Source organism: Boeremia exigua (assembly GCF_020726555.1).
Source record: "Boeremia exigua strain MPI-SDFR-AT-0100 chromosome Unknown C7974scaffold_15, whole genome shotgun sequence".
Lineage (NCBI taxonomy): Eukaryota > Fungi > Ascomycota > Dothideomycetes > Pleosporales > Didymellaceae > Boeremia > Boeremia exigua.
The window spans coordinates 1,012,663-1,029,661 of NW_025763532.1; the positions used below are offsets into that span (position 1 = coordinate 1,012,663).

The 16,999-nt window shown below is 38.0% G+C and overlaps 2 protein-coding genes across 2 annotated transcripts; both read right to left on the bottom strand.

Annotated features, from left to right (window-relative positions):
• Positions 1-11,969: 11,969 nt before the first annotated feature.
• C7974DRAFT_437990 (uncharacterized protein) lies at positions 11,970-12,497 on the bottom strand (the record flags this gene model as incomplete). The annotated part of the gene is made up of 2 exons (XM_046145230.1): positions 11,970-12,412; positions 12,461-12,497. 2 exons carry the CDS (start codon positions 12,495-12,497, stop codon positions 11,970-11,972), a joined length of 480 nt encoding a protein of 159 aa, XP_045991590.1.
• An 887-nt stretch (positions 12,498-13,384) lies between these two features.
• On the bottom strand, positions 13,385-16,542 carry C7974DRAFT_445521 (uncharacterized protein; the record flags this gene model as incomplete). Its single annotated transcript, XM_046145551.1, has 3 exons — positions 15,544-16,542; positions 15,077-15,294; positions 13,385-14,110 (listed from the first exon to the last, which is right to left on the bottom strand). Coding segments are annotated over exons 1-3 (1,887 nt in total), but the record flags the coding sequence as incomplete, so codon positions are not given.
• Positions 16,543-16,999: the final 457 nt, after the last annotated feature.

Consider the following 16,999-nt stretch of genomic DNA (forward strand, 5'->3'; position numbering starts at 1 on the left):
TCTCCTACTATTCCTGCTTTATCTATCCTTAATTACTACTTGCTTAAGCAAGTCCTTACTAATACTTAGCTTAAGGCTAAGAATAAGGCTTATACTTAGTATACTGCTTATATTTAGGCTAAAAAGAAGTTAAAGGCAGAGCAGGATTAGAAGAAGCTTGCTAAGTAGGAGAAGATTAAGTTTAGAATTAAGGATGCTAGAGCTTTTGCTTAATCTCTCCCTACTAATTACCTTAACTTTTCTTAGGCTTAGCTTAATTAGTACCTTAAGGCTTATAAGGCTTTATCTGCTTAGGTTATATAAGTGTTTAGGATTCTAGATTATATCTTTAGAGTAGGTAATAATTATAAGGAGGATAAGGAGTAGGAGTAGTTACTGCTCTTATATAGTTAATTAATCTCTAGTTCTGCTTTTCTTTGTTTAATAGTTTGCTTTTTTCCTTAGCCCTAATAATTAATGTTTTATTCTATAATCTAAGTATCTTAAATATTAATTAGTGCTTTAAATAAGTTAAACTGTTACTTAGTAAGCTTCTTAGTTAATCTATCTATAGGTATGCTCTTAGTATTAAGATACTTAACCTTAAATAATCCCTTTAAGTGTTTCTGCCTAAGCTAGAGGTTATATATATCTATATAATGTAGCTTAGTTATAATCTACTTATTCTTCTCTATTATAAGCCTAATTGTTTGCTAGTTGTTATACTAGATATTCTAGACTTACCCTAGGTTAAGCATAAGCTTGCTAAAGAATCTCTTAATTACTATTATCTTCTTAGCTGTGTGTTCTAGGGTAATTAGCTTAGCCTCTATAGTTAATATTATAATTATTAGTTGCCTAGTAGCTTTCTAAAAGATTAGTTCTCTAAATATAATTAATATATAGCTATAAGATAATCTTTAAGTATCTAGATTATTAGTAAATAATGCGTTACTATAGATTATAAGATTAGAGCTGTTATAATTGCTATACTTAATCTTATTATATCTTGTTTAGTATAGGTAGGTAATTACTTAATTAGCTATAGCATAGTGTTCTTTGCTTAGATTTGTAAGGAAGTATAATAGTTTTAATACTGCAAAGGCAATATTAGGCCTAATTATAATCGCAGTATATAGTACTAATCTAATCTTTTCCTAAAATAACTTAACCTCCTGCTTAGTTACTTCTCTCTAATTTAAGATTAGTTCTTCTAAGGGGAGCAGGGTAGGTAGAAAGGTCCTATTGTCGCAGCAGAAAAGGCCTACTTATAGCAGTAATTCTAGAGAATCTAGTAGTCGCGCGTGGCTATTATTTTGCCCTATTTTTCTGCAACAGTTATGAGCCCGGACGCTGAAACTGCGCCAGCATAGGCCAGGTGGATTCTGAGTAGGTGGGTGACCACGTGTTGGCACGCCGCCCGGGACCTCAGTCAGGACCTCCGTGCCCGTGGGGCACGACCCGTGAGCCAGGCCGAAGAGCCAGGCACGGGAGGCAGGCAGGCACTCAGCAGTAGGCAGCTGCAAGCGAGCCAGCACGGCCTTGGTGTGCCTCTTGATCACCAAGACCGTGGGGGGTGTGTCGCAGCAGAAAAGGCCTACTTATAGCAGTAATTCTAGAGAATCTAGTAGTCGCGCGTGGCTATTATTTTGCCCTATTTTTCTGCAACACCTATTCTTTAATCTAAACTTCTTTATAATCTTATTAATATATATATTATAAACTAGAGTAATTATCCTCTTTACTTAATCTCTTATTACTCTAATCTCTAAGAACTATTCTACTAGTCCCTACTTCTAAATCTTATACTTGCTAAATACTTTGTTCTAGATAGCTTTAGCTTCCTGCTTATAGGACTTATAGAACAGGAGTAGAATATTATTAATATAGAATAGAATTAGCATTAATCGCTCTTTATTAAAGAATAGGCAGGGCTCTTCTTTTAATGCTATAAGTCTAAGCTTAAGTAGTGTTCTAGAGAACTCTTTATACTAAAGGAGTAGAGATTCTCTTAATCTATATAATGCTTAATTTAGTTAAATATTATAACCTGCTTTCTTAAACCCTATTAGTAGTTTATAGATTACTAAATTATCTAGGGTAATTAGAGCGTTTAGGAACGCCCTAACTATGTTATATTAGTATACTTCTAGATTAAACTAAGCTGCGATTACTATTACTATTTAGAAGGATTAAGCAGCTAGAGTAGCTACATATATGCTACTTAATATATTGTTTTCTTAAAGATTACCTCTAACAACAATCTAAGCTTTGCACTTAATAAAGTAGCTATTTTAATTAAACTTATAGGTCTATACCTACTTAAGTAGAAGTAGTTAATTATCTTTTAATATAGGGATCTTAGTCTATATGCCTTTCTATATAAGCTAATTAATCTCTTTACTATAGGCTTAGAGGAACTAATTCTTAAGTAGATATTGTAGTAATTATTTCTAGGTCTTTAGTAGTAGTAGGAGCTAATCTTAATAAGGTTATTCTGCTCCTAACTTTAAAGTCTTAGTATTTTAATTGCTTAGTATTGCTACTATAATAATTAAGTTAATAGTCTTATAAATTAGCTAATTATTCTAGTCTCTATTTAGACTAGGGAAGAAGGTATTATATAAGTCTAACTATAGATTGTTTTCTTTGCTTAGATCTACAATTAATATATTTATACTTCCTTATAATAATCTACCCCCTATCTAATTATTATAATCTAACTTATTCCTTTATACTAGAAGGTATTTGCTTATAGGTTAATTAATCTTAGGTCTTAAGCCTTATTAGTAATAACTTAATTATATTAGTAGATTGTTTTAATATGCTTTGCCTAGTGTTATAGATGCAGCTTAACTAGATTAAGAGGCAATATTAGTTAAGCGCTTATGCATTAAACCTCTAGACCCTATCTAGTTACTAGAGATAGGTAGATTAGCTCTTATAGGAGAGTTAACTCCCTATTTATTACCTGCTCCTAAATCCTCTTAAACGCCTATACCTTAATTAATTAGTCTAGGCGTTTGCTTAGGAGTAGCTAAACCTGTGCTTTCTAATTAATCTGCTTAATTCTCTAGATGCTTACTAGCCTTATATGCGTCCTAAGCAGCCTCTGCAACCTTAGTTTCCTAATTAGTAGGTAGGCCCTCTATACTAGTTAATATTCTAATCTGCTTACCCCTAAGATCTTGCTTAGTAGTTAATTATTCTAGTTAGGTTACCTAGTACTCTTTCTCTAGAACTAGTATCTTAATATCTTACCCTAGATTATTAAATTCTCTAATATAGAGCATATCTGCTACTTTAATTGCTTAATTCTTTAGCATTTTATTATCTTTGCTGCTTATATAGAACAGATTCTTATTAAATATAATATTTCTTATAATAATTACTTAATTAAGGGTAGGTACCTAGATTAAATAGATATTAGAGGCTTAATAGCTAACTAAGTACCTAATATAACTATAACGATTAACCTTAAATCCTTGCTTATCTCTACCTACTAATTACTCCCTATCTAAAGGATATACTTAATAGCTATAGGCATATATTCTACTCTAATTAGGGTAGAGATTAGCAGTTCTAATCCTAATCTCTAGAGGCTTATACTAGCAAAAGTACTACCTAAACTAGGAGTCTAGAACCTTATTAGGTAATTAATACCTATAAACAGCTATAGGGCTTAGAGTATAAAGGTAAGCTGCAGCATCTATAACCTCTAGCTAGAGGTAAGCAGAGAGGTTTGCTCTAATCCTTATCTTTATAGATTTAGTAATAAGCTTCTACCCTGCCCTCTCTGCTAATCTGTTTAGCTTATAGGTATATAATAGTAGAGTAACAATCTTAATCCCTCTTTCTTCTGCCTATTCCTTATATCTTAATTGACCTCTCTATAGTCTTATAGCAGTATTGTTATCCTAGTAGATTTTAACAATCTGCTGCTAGTATTTCCTTATAATCTTGCTCTTAAAAGTAGTAATTACTCTTATAATCTTGTTAAGTGTCTTGCTCTAAATGTTAAAGTTAAATAGCTTGCCTAAGAAGTTATCCTTAATAATTAGAGCCTATTCTTTATAAAGCCTTCTAGTTAGTATATTAAATAGATCCTATAATATCCTATAGAATAGTCTAGGTAATTATTCTCTTAGCCTTCTTAAGATTACTTGTGCTAAGTAGGTAACTAAGTAGTGCTTATAGTTAATCCTTTTTATACTATTAATTAAGACATTTCTAGCTAATTTAATAAGTAATTAAATTAAGCATTTGCCTAGATAGCTAGATTATTTATGCTAGAGATCTTTGCTATTAGACCTTTAAATAGAATAAGCTAATTAGATTGCTTTAATAAGTATAGGTAGAGCAGTATAAGAGCTAAACTTAATATATTTAACAAATAGTAGCTTAAACTTCTTCTTAAGGGTTGCTAGTATAATGTTATTTTCTAGTAATCCTGCTTAAAGTATCCTATCTAATCCTAGGTACTATATACCTGCTTAATTAAGTATATTACTACCTATAATGTTTATATAGAAGCAGTTAACTACTTTAACGTTCTTAAGTAGGAGATCCTCTATTTAAGGTCTATTTTATCTATTTAAGAAGTTCTTAATTAGCCTATTACTAGTGCCTAAAATAGGTAGTAATTAAGTGCCTGCGTTAACTATTTCTAGAACAGTTAATGCCTTAAAGGTACCTAGAACAAGGAGGCTCTAATTATTAATAAGGTAGACTACTAATCCTCTATTATAGATAGTGCTCTTAGAGAGTAGATAGCCTTAATAAGTAGTGCTAAACACTAGTTTAGGATTAGCTAGGAAGGTGCTTAGATTAAATAGGGCCGCAACTATAGGACCTAGATATTTAACTAAGGAAGTTCCTTTATTATTACTAGGATTAGAATTCTATCTAGACTAGATTACTTATTTCTTAATTATAGTCTATTCTAATTTATTAGCCCTTTTCTTAATCTTGGTTTTGTCTTTATTGCTTAGATTAACTAGTATACTGTTAGCTAGGCCTAGTCTAATTAGCGCAGTCTTAAGGCGTTAGTAGTTAACTAGCTTATAGAAGTAGTTTCTATTTAGCTTATAGGGGCATTTAAATAATTATTTATCTTTCTTATTATTTTTATTCTAATTAGAGATTAATCTAAATGTTAAGTAAACGCCTAATCTCTTATTCTTTAAAGAGAGGGCTTACTCCTATAGTTCTAGAGTAAATACTTAAGCAAGTTTATTAATTATAAGTAGTTTCTCTCCTAAGGCTGCTTGCATGTTAATATAGTGCTTTATTAATTAGGACTATTCTAGAGTAATTCTAGGAGCTAGAGCATCTAAGAAATCTATAATTGCAAGCTGTTCTTTAACATTAGTAATCCTAAACGCTTAAGCCTTGCTATAGATTACCTGCTACTTATTAAACTACTTATTAGCATTTATTTATCCTATTCTAGCTTTGTTAAGGTATAATTAGTATTGCTGCCTAACTAGAGCTATAGTATTAGCATTAGTAGGAGCTAGATTATCTTTAAGGATTTAAATAAGGGCTTAGAGTGTTAACTTATCTTAATTAATTATTTTAATTAAAGCTGGTGCTATAAGATTAGCTAAGACAGTCTTATTAATCTAGTCTTAGAGATTACTTAGCTTAGCAGCCTTTCTAGACTACTAGCTAGTCTAGACCTTATATTAATTAACTTGCTTAGCATAATTAATCCTGCTAATTATAGTAGTTAAGATTGTTGTTTCTAAGGTGCTTACTAAGCTGCCTAATAGAGTACCTATAGATTCTTTAAAATCTAGGTAGATTAGCTCCTATTAATTAATAGGGGGTATAGTTTTGCTATCTAGGTTAATCTAATCCTATATTACCTTATCTTAAGCGTGTAGCTTAAGCTAAGTGTACTAGTATAGCTAGTCTAATCTGCTCCTAAGGAGGATCTAACTAGTTAAGATTGTTTCTTCTATAATTAGAAGAGTTAGAGAGGATTAGAGTAGATTTCTAGTCTATTTAATTAATTTAGTTGCTTAGAGTACGCAGGAAGAATTGCCTTATAGCTCTAGCAAACTAGGCTTATAACTATTGTTAATTATAGATTATAAGCAACTAAATTAATTAATAGACTAGAACAAATAATTAAGTGAATTAATTAGGTTCTCTATCTTCTCTAAGGTGTTGCAACTACTTAAATATATACCTTGTTTAGAGCTTAATTAGGCTAAAATACTAAGCTAATTAGAGATTACTAAGGCCTAGACGTATTATGCAGTTGAGGTAATTAAGGTTATATAATCTAAACCTTCTCTGCAATCTTAGAGGGTTGTCAATTAGTAACTTGCTATAATAAATATTAATATTAATTATAGTATTAACTAGTTTAATAAAGGTATTAGTGCTAGTACTAGTGCATATTAGCTCTTTCTTAATCTTTAGCTTAAGTCCTTATCTAAACATAGTTATAAGTATAGTATTATCCTAGTTAGTATATATAGTAAGTTGCTAAAACTCTATAGTATAGTTAGTAGCTAACTTAGTTTATTTAATATATTAGATATTATATCTAGCACTAGAGACTTTATTAAATATACTAAACATAGGTTTAATTTATAACTTAAAAGTATTAAAGTTCTTTATCTAATTATCTACTTTGTCTAGAGTATTACCTAAGTTATATTATTATATAAAGGGCTTAATCTATTTAAATACTATGCTACATATATATCTACTAGTAAGTATAACTCTTTTCTCCTCTTTAATATGCTTACCTTAGAATATAAAGAATAGGTCCTATTATATAAGCTAATTATTAAGCTTACTATATTTGCTATAGTAGAGGTTAGGTTTATTAACTATAATATTACCTATATAAGTAGCACTATTATTAGTTATATCTATATTTTTTAATAAGCTAGGGGTAGCTTAGTTTCCTAAGGTAGTAGATATCTTAAGGGTATTTAAAATATTAAGGTTATACTTTAAGTAAAGCTTATAAGCACTATTTAATTAGTTCTTAGGGATAAATACTATTAGGGAAACTAAAGGGGTCTTACAATAAGAAGTATAGATATAATCTATCTATCTTAAAGGTAAGGGGTAATAATAAGTAGTATAGAGTAGACTATCTAGCTTAAAGGTTAGGTTAAGATCTAATATTATAGATTAATACTTAGGTTAAATATAAACCTTAAGGGTTATATTCCTACTTGCTATATACCTAAAGATATTCTATAGTTATTCTAATATTCTATAATATGCTAATATTAGGACACTTTAGAATATTATAGGATTCTTAGAACAATATATAATATATTCTATAGTAGCATTCTACTAAGGCTTTAGAATTAGAGGGGTTATATTATTATTAGTTATAAATGCTAACCCTCTTAAAGACCTCTAGGTTGTCCCTAAGTGTTATTAATCCTTCTATCTCTTATCTTCTGCTATGTCCTATCTTAGGTTCGTAACAGTAATAAGTATAATAAGTCTAATAGAGATAATAGAGATAGTTAAGATAGGACTATAGCTATAAATAGTAGCAGCTTATATTTAATATAGTATAAAATATAATTAGTTTATAGTCTACTTCTACTATAGGAACTACTTAGAGTTATAGGTCTTTTATAGTATTATAGGTTAAATATAGTTTAGAGACTTAAAAATTTTTAAACTCCTATAGGGCCACCTAATATATTAAACCTATAGTTATAGATAGCTATACTTATAATTATTAAGTTAATTCTTTATAGGTATATATATATAGCTTATATAATCTATTATATTTTTAAAGCTCTTAGAAATTGTTATATATAATTTATAATATATAAGTGTATCCTTAGAATATACTTTGCTATAATATATATATAACAACGTTTGTGCTATAGGTAGAGGGCCTTAGCCTATTTTATAAATTTTTTATAATATAACGTACCCTATAGGCGAGCGGATTAATAGGCAAGCGAATTACTTTTGCTAAGCCCCTACTAAAGTATCCTCTATATACTAATGCCTTAACAACAACCTAATCTTAATGCGTTAAAGGAAGCTTAAATATAGCTTGTGCTTTAAGCTCTTAAATAAGACGCGAAACTCTTATAGTAACACGCTGCAGCTATCTATAATATTTCTTAAGCTATACTAAGCTATTAACTTACTAGATAGCCTTTATAAGCTAATACTATGCCTAACTTATAAGGGTTAGATAATAATAAGGAGTAGGTAATTATTAATTATATACTTAAGCTAGATAAGTAAGGATTTAGCCCTTAGCTAGTAGATATAGCTGCAATAGCTAATTCTCTACGCGCAGAGCGCAATCTAGGCCCTATTAGCATAAACTAGCCTAGTATGTTTATAAAGCGTTAACTAGAGCTTAAAGTAAAGTTTAATTATAGGTATAACTATAAGTAAGCCCTCTATAAGGATTCTAGGGTTATATAGGGCTAGTTTTCCCTAGTGCAAAATATAAAAGCTAAGTATAGTATTCTAGATAATAATATATATAACTTTAATAAGATAGGCTTTATAATAGGCTAGATCTCTTAGGGAGTAGTTATTATAGCTTTAGAGAGATAAGAAAGGCTAAAGGCAGTCTAGCTAGGCAACTAGGAGTAGATAATAGTTATATAGGGTATTAATGCTAAAGGATAGGCTATTCTACCCTTTATTATCTTTAAGGCGCGCTACTACCTCTCTAGCTAGTATAAGAAGGAAGACCTGCCCTAGGATTAGGTTATTATAGTCTCTAGTAATAGCTAGACTACTAATAAGCTTAGTTTTAAGTAGTTAAAGCACTTTAACGCGTATATAAAGGAGCGTACTGCTAGTACCTACTAACTACTAGTTATTAATAGCTATAAGAGCTATAAATTACTCTAATTCTAGAAATACTATAAGGATAATAAGATTATTACTCTATATATGCCTCTGCACTTATTATACCTTCTATAGCTACTTAATATAGGCTATTTTACCCCTTTAAAGATAGTATATAGGCGCTAAGCTAAATTACTTATATATAACTAAATTAGCTATATTATAAAGACTAAGTTCCTGCTATACTTTAAAGCAGCCTATAATATAGTATTTACCTCTAGTAATATCTAAGAAGGGTTTTAAGGTGCTAGATTAGTCCCCTTTAACCTAGAATAGGTTATATTAGCCCTTAATATAAAGCTTTAGACTCTATTACTACTACTCCCTACTAATAATATACTCTAGTAGTTATAAACCCCTAGTAATACCCTAGAATTTAGGTTATAATTAACTCTAATTTAAGAGAAGTATAAGAGGCAGCAGGGTAGCTTACTAAATTCTATTCTAAGCGCGCTTAAGCACTATGCAAAGGGGGGAGCAATCTTATCCTATAAGCTAGTTTTAGCTTAATAGGAAATTAAGGAGCTTTAAGCAGCTAATAAGGCTGCTATATAATAAAAATTATATAAAAGAAAGCAAGTTTAGAAAGAAGAGACCCTAATAGTTAAAGATAGGCAGCAGCTAGCAGCTCTAAAGGAGTTTAGGGCGCGTAGTAATAGAAAGAGGGCAAAGAAGTAAGTGCGCACTTAAGAGGGCAAGCTAACCTAATAGTGCTATAGAAGGTGTAATTAGATAGGACATAATACGCAAATGTGCAAGATTAATATAGAAAAGGTCTCTAAATAATATTCTAGCCTATACTATACTATATAGAACTAAAGTATAGTATTTTAGGCTATAATAGGTTAAGTTTTAGTAGGGGCTTAGTAAAAGTAATTTGCTTGCCTATTAATCTACTTGCCTATAGGGTACGTTAATATATATATTAACTATAACTTTTATACTATAAGTAGAAGGCTTTAGCCTATTATATAAAAATTTTATAATATACCTCTATTTTTATACTTTATTACTAAAATTATAGAATTACTCTTTCTAATTTTATAGAAGATTAGTAGTCTAGTATAGTAATTATATAAATATACTCTTAGCTTTAAAAATATTTTATAGAATAGTTTACTATAATAAGTATTTAAAAAGTTAAATATAATAGGTATAGAGTCTTAGCCTGTTCTATAACGTTTAATAAGATAATATACTCTATAGGCAAGTAGATTAATAGGTAAGCAAATTACTTTTGCTAAGCCCCTACTAAAACTTAACCTATTATAGCTTAAAATACTATACTTTAGTTCTATATAGTATAGTATAGGCTAGAATATTATTTAGAGACCTCTTCTATATTAATCTTGCATATTTGCGCATTATGTCCTATCTAATTGCACCTTCTATAGCGCTATTAGGTTAGCTCGCCCTCTTAAGTGCGCACCTGCTTCTTTACCCTCTTTCTATTACTATGCACTCTAAACTCCTTTAGAGCTGCTAGCTACTGCCTATCTTTAACTATTAAGGTCTCTTTCTTCTAAACTTACTTTTTTTTATATAATTTTTATTATATAGCAGCCTTATTAGCTGCTTAAAGCTCCTTAATTTCCTATTAAGCTAAAACTAGCTTATAGGATAAGATTGCTCCCCCTTTTATATAGTGCTTAAGCACGCTTAGAACAGAATTTAGTAAGCTGCCCTACTGCCTCTTATACTTCTCTTAAATTAGAGTTAATTATAACCTAAATTCTAGGGTATTACTAGGGGTTTATAACTACTAGAGTATATTATTAGTAGGGAGTAGTAGTAATAGAGTCTAAAGCTTTATATTAAGGGCTAATATAACCTATTCTAGGTTAAAGGGGACTAATCTAGCACCTTAAAACCCTTCTTAGATATTACTAGAGGTAAATACTATATTATAGGCTGCTTTAAAGTATAGCAGGAACTTAGTCTTTATAATATAGCTAATTTAGTTATATATAAGTAATTTAGCTTAGCGCCTATATACTATCTTTAAAGGGGTAAAATAGCCTATATTAAGTAGCTATAGAAGGTATAATAAGTGCAGAGGCATATATAGAGTAATAATCTTATTATCCTTATAGTATTTCTAGAATTAGAGTAATTTATAGCTCTTATAGCTATTAATAACTAGTAGTTAGTAGGTACTAGCAGTACGCTCCTTTATATACGCGTTAAAGTGCTTTAACTACTTAAAACTAAGCTTATTAGTAGTCTAGCTATTACTAGAGACTATAATAACCTAATCCTAGGGCAGGTCTTCCTTCTTATACTAGCTAGAGAGGTAGTAGCGCGCCTTAAAGATAATAAAGGGTAGAATAGCCTATCCTTTAGCATTAATACCCTATATAACTATTATCTACTCCTAGTTGCCTAGCTAGACTGCCTTTAGCCTTTCTTATCTCTCTAAAGCTATAATAACTACTCCCTAAGAGATCTAGCCTATTATAAAGCCTATCTTATTAAAGTTATATATATTATTATCTAGGATACTATACTTAGCTTTTATATTTTGCACTAGAGAAAACTAGCCCTATATAACTCTAGAATCCTTATAGAGGGCTTACTTATAGTTATACCTATAATTAAACTTTACTTTAAGCTCTAGTTAATACTTTATAAACATACTAGGCTAGTTTATGCTAATAGGGCCTAGATTATGCTCTGCGCGCAGAGAATTAGCTATTATAGCTATATCTGCTAGCTAAGGGCTAAATCCTTACTTATCTAGCTTAAGTATATAATTAATAATTACCTACTCCTCTAGATTATCTAGCCCTTATAAGTTAGGTATAGTATCGCCTTATAAAGGTTGTCTAGTAAGTTAATAGCTTAGTATAGCTTAAGGAACGTTATAGATAGCTGCAGCGCGTTGCTGTAAGAGTTTCGCGTCTTGTTTAAGAGCTTGAAGCGCAAGCTGTATTTAAGCTTCCTTTAACGCGTTAAGATTAGGTTGTTATTAAGGCATTGGTATATAGAGGATACTTTGGTAGGGGCTTGGCAAAAGTGATTCGCTCGCCCGTTGATCCGCTCGCCCGTGGGGTACGTTATTATAATTCTTATACTCTATTAATAAAATTATAGATCCTCTAGAATCTTTGAATTCTATTCTATCTACGGTTCTTTAGCGTATCTCTAAATCCACACCCTCCATCTCTCTCTTGTGCCACAGCTACAGCAGCACACTTCCCGGTTTTGAACCCACAACGTGCTGAAGCGCAGTCGGCGTCCGTTGTACAAGCCCCTGTGATGAACTGTGTCCCCGCAGCGGACGAGGTGCTACTTGGTGCCACCCTCACAGTCTTGAACGATGGCGTTGCAGAATTAGCCTGCCCAGCTTGGCCGTTCAACGAAGTTCCACCTGTTATCGCTTTTGCAGCATTATCGTTCGGCGAAGGATTACCAAAACCACACCCTCCGTCTCTTTCTTGGGCGACGACAGGTCCGGCACATTTACCGCTTTTGAAGCCACAGCACGCAGACGCGCAGTCTAAGTCGGAAGCACAGGGACCAGTGATGAACTGTGTGCCTTGAGCGGCAACATGTATAGAAACTAGCCGCATTAATACGAGATATGTGCCGTGGAACGTCGGGCACTTACTAATCAACAAAGCGAGAATCCGAAACAAAAACGTCATGATATCGCGCATATAGGAAATTTCTGTGCTCAACCAGAGAGTATAGAGTCCTCCAGACTGATAGGCCAATGATACGGGATTTCGAGTCAATATCGAGTTCGAGACTAGTGTGGTCTTGCGAGGAGATGCCTGAGAAGGACACAAGGCCGACTTTTATATCTACGTGTGGTGGCAGCACTTCCACATGTTCTCTAGCTACGTTCTTACTGTTCCACAAATGCGAAGCGTGGGTCTGATACATCGTTTGACATTTGAAATCAAGAGCGAATAAAACACCAACAGCTGTCGCTCAAGGCCTTTAGTCGAGACTTTAGAGAATTTGATCGCCTACCAATGCGCCAATCTTGTCTGGAAAACAACCCATTTCAAGGGAACACTGTCAAGAATCTACGATGATAGAACGTGAACAGTTTCCGAGACGTTTGAGGTTGGGGGCGCCAATGAACGCTTGTCTCACTTCAGGTCGCTGTTATGGCGTGGATCGTGGCAGTCCGAAACTGGAATGGTTTCCGAAACTTCTCTGGCTAAAGTTTCCGAACTTCCTTGTCCCATCTGGAAGAATGCTGCCTACCTGTGGTTGATTTCTGGTAGCAACCCGAGCTCATCGGTGCAGTATGGGGTGAAACATTGCCCTGCGTACTATGTGCTTCCTTGAGCCTTGAATAATGGTAGAGTTGAGACTGTCCCTACAGGAAGTGTACAAGAGCAATAGTCTGAGGTCAAGCAATCGCTGAGAAACGTCTTGTATTGCTCCTATTAACCTTGCTGGGACACCCGTTCCAGTGCGTGCGCCAACGCTTGTCAGGTGAGAAATACCAATGCAACTCACTGATCGTACTACGGAGCCAGACGAACTATAGAGCCATGCTCTTAGGGCGTCAATTACTATCGCTACTGCTGCTGCTGCTTTCGTCGTCACTGCTTTCATCATCTTCATCGCCGCCTCCAAGACTTGCGAGTGGCTTTCCCTTTGTCAGCCTGCCGAGACTCATCGTTCGCGGATCAAACGCTCTCTTCTGAGTGGTGATTTGAGCGGCTTTGGTGTCTGCGAGCTGTTCTCTCAAGCTGCGGAAGCCAGTATACCGCCGACGATCGGCTGCTTGCAAAGATACAGATTGGCTAGACCGTGGAGTTTGAGAAGACTGTTGCGAAGGAAGCGGAATCGGCGTTCGCATTGCCGGATGGTTGATGCCGGACGCCGTCACTTGGCTCGTTTCTGGAACCGCAGGCGTTGAATTTACAAAACCAGCCAAAGGAGGTGAGGAGGCAGGCGCGGCATTAAGACTTGATTCAGCAATTGGTTCAGCCTGCAGGTCGGGCATCTCGATGTCTTCATCTTCTGAGCTGTCTGATGAGGACTCGCTCTCGCTCGCACTCTCGTCTCTGCTTTGAGCTGGCGGCGAAGCAGCTCGAGAAGGCGTCAGCGATGCATCGTCTGGGTCCCCTTCGCTCTCCGACGCGTCTGGAGTTGGACTGTGGCTCAAAAATCGTGCTGGTCGCCGCGAGACGGCGGGAGAAGAGCGTGCTGATGCATTTGCACTGCTTGAGTGTGACCTGGAAGTATTGTCTTCTATAGCTGTACTGTAGATCTCGTGCTCCGCATGTCCTTCATTCTCTAAATCGCGAGCAGCAGCAGTCGCTGAATGATCCACGCAAACGTCTTTGTGTCCATCGCTTGTGTGATTTGTATGACTTAAAGACTTGAAGTCCCATGATTCTGTGCTCCAAGGAGCAGCGAGACTGGAGTCTTGTCCAGACGGTGGCTTGTCTTGGCTCTGCGAAGGGGCGGTCGGCGTGTCATCCATTGTTTTTAGCTCGACTGATAATTTGGACTGATCTAACATCTTGTCGACAGGTACAGCGTCGCTGTTAGGTGGTTTTGTGCCAACGTCGACTCGACCGGAGCTTCGTGATTCTGCTGAGCCACTTGCTTCGCTCTCTGTCACTCCCGTGGCGTGCTTTGGCGACTTCCATTGCTTTTCATCCTTCGATGGTGATGTAGTAGTGCTCGACATTGCGAGTGTCTTCGCCGTCACGGAGGCGCTACTGTTGTTTGCATTATTGTTGCCGTTTGAGAGAGGTGAGCTTTGCAAGCTACTAGTGCGTCGAAGATGGCGCACGTTTAGGGGCACAGGGACTTCACTTCGCCTTGGTGTTGGAGCTTCCATAGCACGGGGAGATATTACCGACGACCCAAGTGCTTTGGCAGTTGGTTTTTTGAAAGCATTATGACCCTTGGAGTTCTTTGGTTTCATGGATGTCGAAACAGTGGTAAGTGCTAACGGTTGGTTGGCGGGAAGAGGTAATTTCACAGTAGTCTTGATCGGTGTACTCTGCGCTGTTGAAGGATGGATAGCGAGTAGAGGATCGATACCTTCGGTGTTAACAACGCCTGGCGTGGACCTATTCAATACGGGTATGCGCACCTCAGGAGAGGTTCTATTGCTCTGGTCTTGACTTCTGATGCTGCTGCTTCGTGTCGGTGTGCTGGCTTTTCCTGGACGCTTCGGCGTGTTTTGAGAGGCGGCCAGCAATTTTTCCAAGCGCTCCATGCGCGACACAGTCTCTTTGCCCAGCACTTTCTCGCCGCTCGATGGATTCACAGTGGAGGGTGTTAGTGTCTTGCGCTTCGGCCCAGGATTGTTCACTGGCGTTGTGACAGCCTTGGGCTTAGCACCGCATTTTCTACTCGCAGGTGTGGTGACTAGTGAAGCTCTCGATGGCTTCTTCAGACTGCCTGGCTTGGTAGGCTTAGCGGCGGTGGTTCGCGCAGGGGTCTTGAGGCTGTTGGGTGCAGCTTCAGCCGCGTCGTCAAGGAACGAGGCCGTGAGATCTGCGGCGTTTCCGTCGTCATCGCCGTCGTCGCTCGTGGCAAGGCTCGGCTGCCCCCGGCCTGAATCGGGTCCTTGATGTGGCGTCGATTCGATGTCATCAGGCCGTGTCCGCTGGAAGGCGCGGGCTTTGTTCGTTGTTGCAACAGGTTGCGCCGTGACCGCGTTCGTTTTGCTGGGCTGTAGCCGCCTCGCCATGTTCAGGAGATGGGCACCCGACCGGGGCGAGCGGCCATAAGTCTTGGCAGGCTTGTCTGGAGTGGTTTTGGTGTGCATGAACTCGGGGGAGCTGGGGACTCGGTAAACGTCTCGGCGGGGGTTTGCGACGGGAGCGGGCGCAGGCTCCACAGACGAGAGCGGAGACTTGTGTATCGTCGCTTCGGGGGACTCGCGCTGGGGAGACGCTGCGTGGGTCGGGACAGCGGCGGGCTGCTCGGTCTGCACAGGCTGCTCAAGCTGGCCAGGCTCCGGAGACTCCTGCTTGACAGGTGTTGGGCTGAAGGGCGCCTGGCCAGTCTCGGTGCGGCGCAGCTCAACCAGTGACGCGCCCGACCTGGACCGCGACAGCCGGACCGGCAACGGGTTGCGCGGGGCGTGTGTTTCCAAGGCTGCTGCCGCCTGCCGCACCTCGGTCGAGGGCAGCGGGCGGTCCGGCGACGGGTCGCGCGGGTCGCTTGCGCCTGGGCGCTGCGACTCGACGCGCCGCCGCTTGTGGGCGCCGTCGGCGGCGTCGTCCACGTCGGCGTCGTCGCCTGCGCGCTTCTGGGCGCCTGCGGGTCGCAGCATGGAGCCCGGCACCACCGACGTATCGCGGTAGACAAAGTACGGGACAACCTTGATCAGGTGCATCTTGCGGTCCGGCTCGCCCTCGAAGATGGCGCCCACCGTGTCGGTCATGTCGAGGTCGCAGTCGTACGCGTCCTGGAGCTTCTTGATGGCGAAGGTCGCGGCCTGCTGCGGGCTCAGGTAGTTTGTCTTGTACCGCTGCTCAATGTCGCCCCAAACGGCCGCGAATGTGTCCTCCAGCTGCACGGGCATGGCAAACTTGCGCTCCTTGAACGCCGCCAGTGCTGCGTCGCGGTACTCTCCGTGTGCGTTTTCCTCGGCCAGCGCCTCAACCACGACGGTCAAGCGCATGCGCGCGCCCTGGGCCGCCATGACGGGGAAGGTGCGGTGGTGTCGCGGACAGGAAGGAAGCAGAAAGTTCAGAGTGGAGCCGCCTCGCTTGCACCCCGGTTCCCGCACCCACCGCTGCATCGCTCCACTCACTCCACCGGAGCATGCTGGAGTGTCTGCGGCCACGCACGTCGCCATCGCGCGTCTTCACCTCACCGCGCTCCATCTTCTGCAGGTCTGTGGCCGTCGAACCCGTGGACAGCCCACAGTCCCATCGGTACCCATGTCGCCGATGACGACATCAATGGCCTCACGTGAGCACGCGTTTCTAGACACGAGCTTGACGCCACCTTAACGCACGTCCAGCAGCGTGCTTCGGCATCGTCGCTCTCACCAAGCATGCCATGAGTATGTAGATACATGTTGATAAACACATTGCCTTCCACGTTTTCCACATCACAGGCATTGTGCCCTCGTTTGACCCGCTGCCCGTCTCGTCCCTAACCAACACCTGCCTTACCGGGACGGGGCGGTTCACGGTGAAAGGCCAGCTCC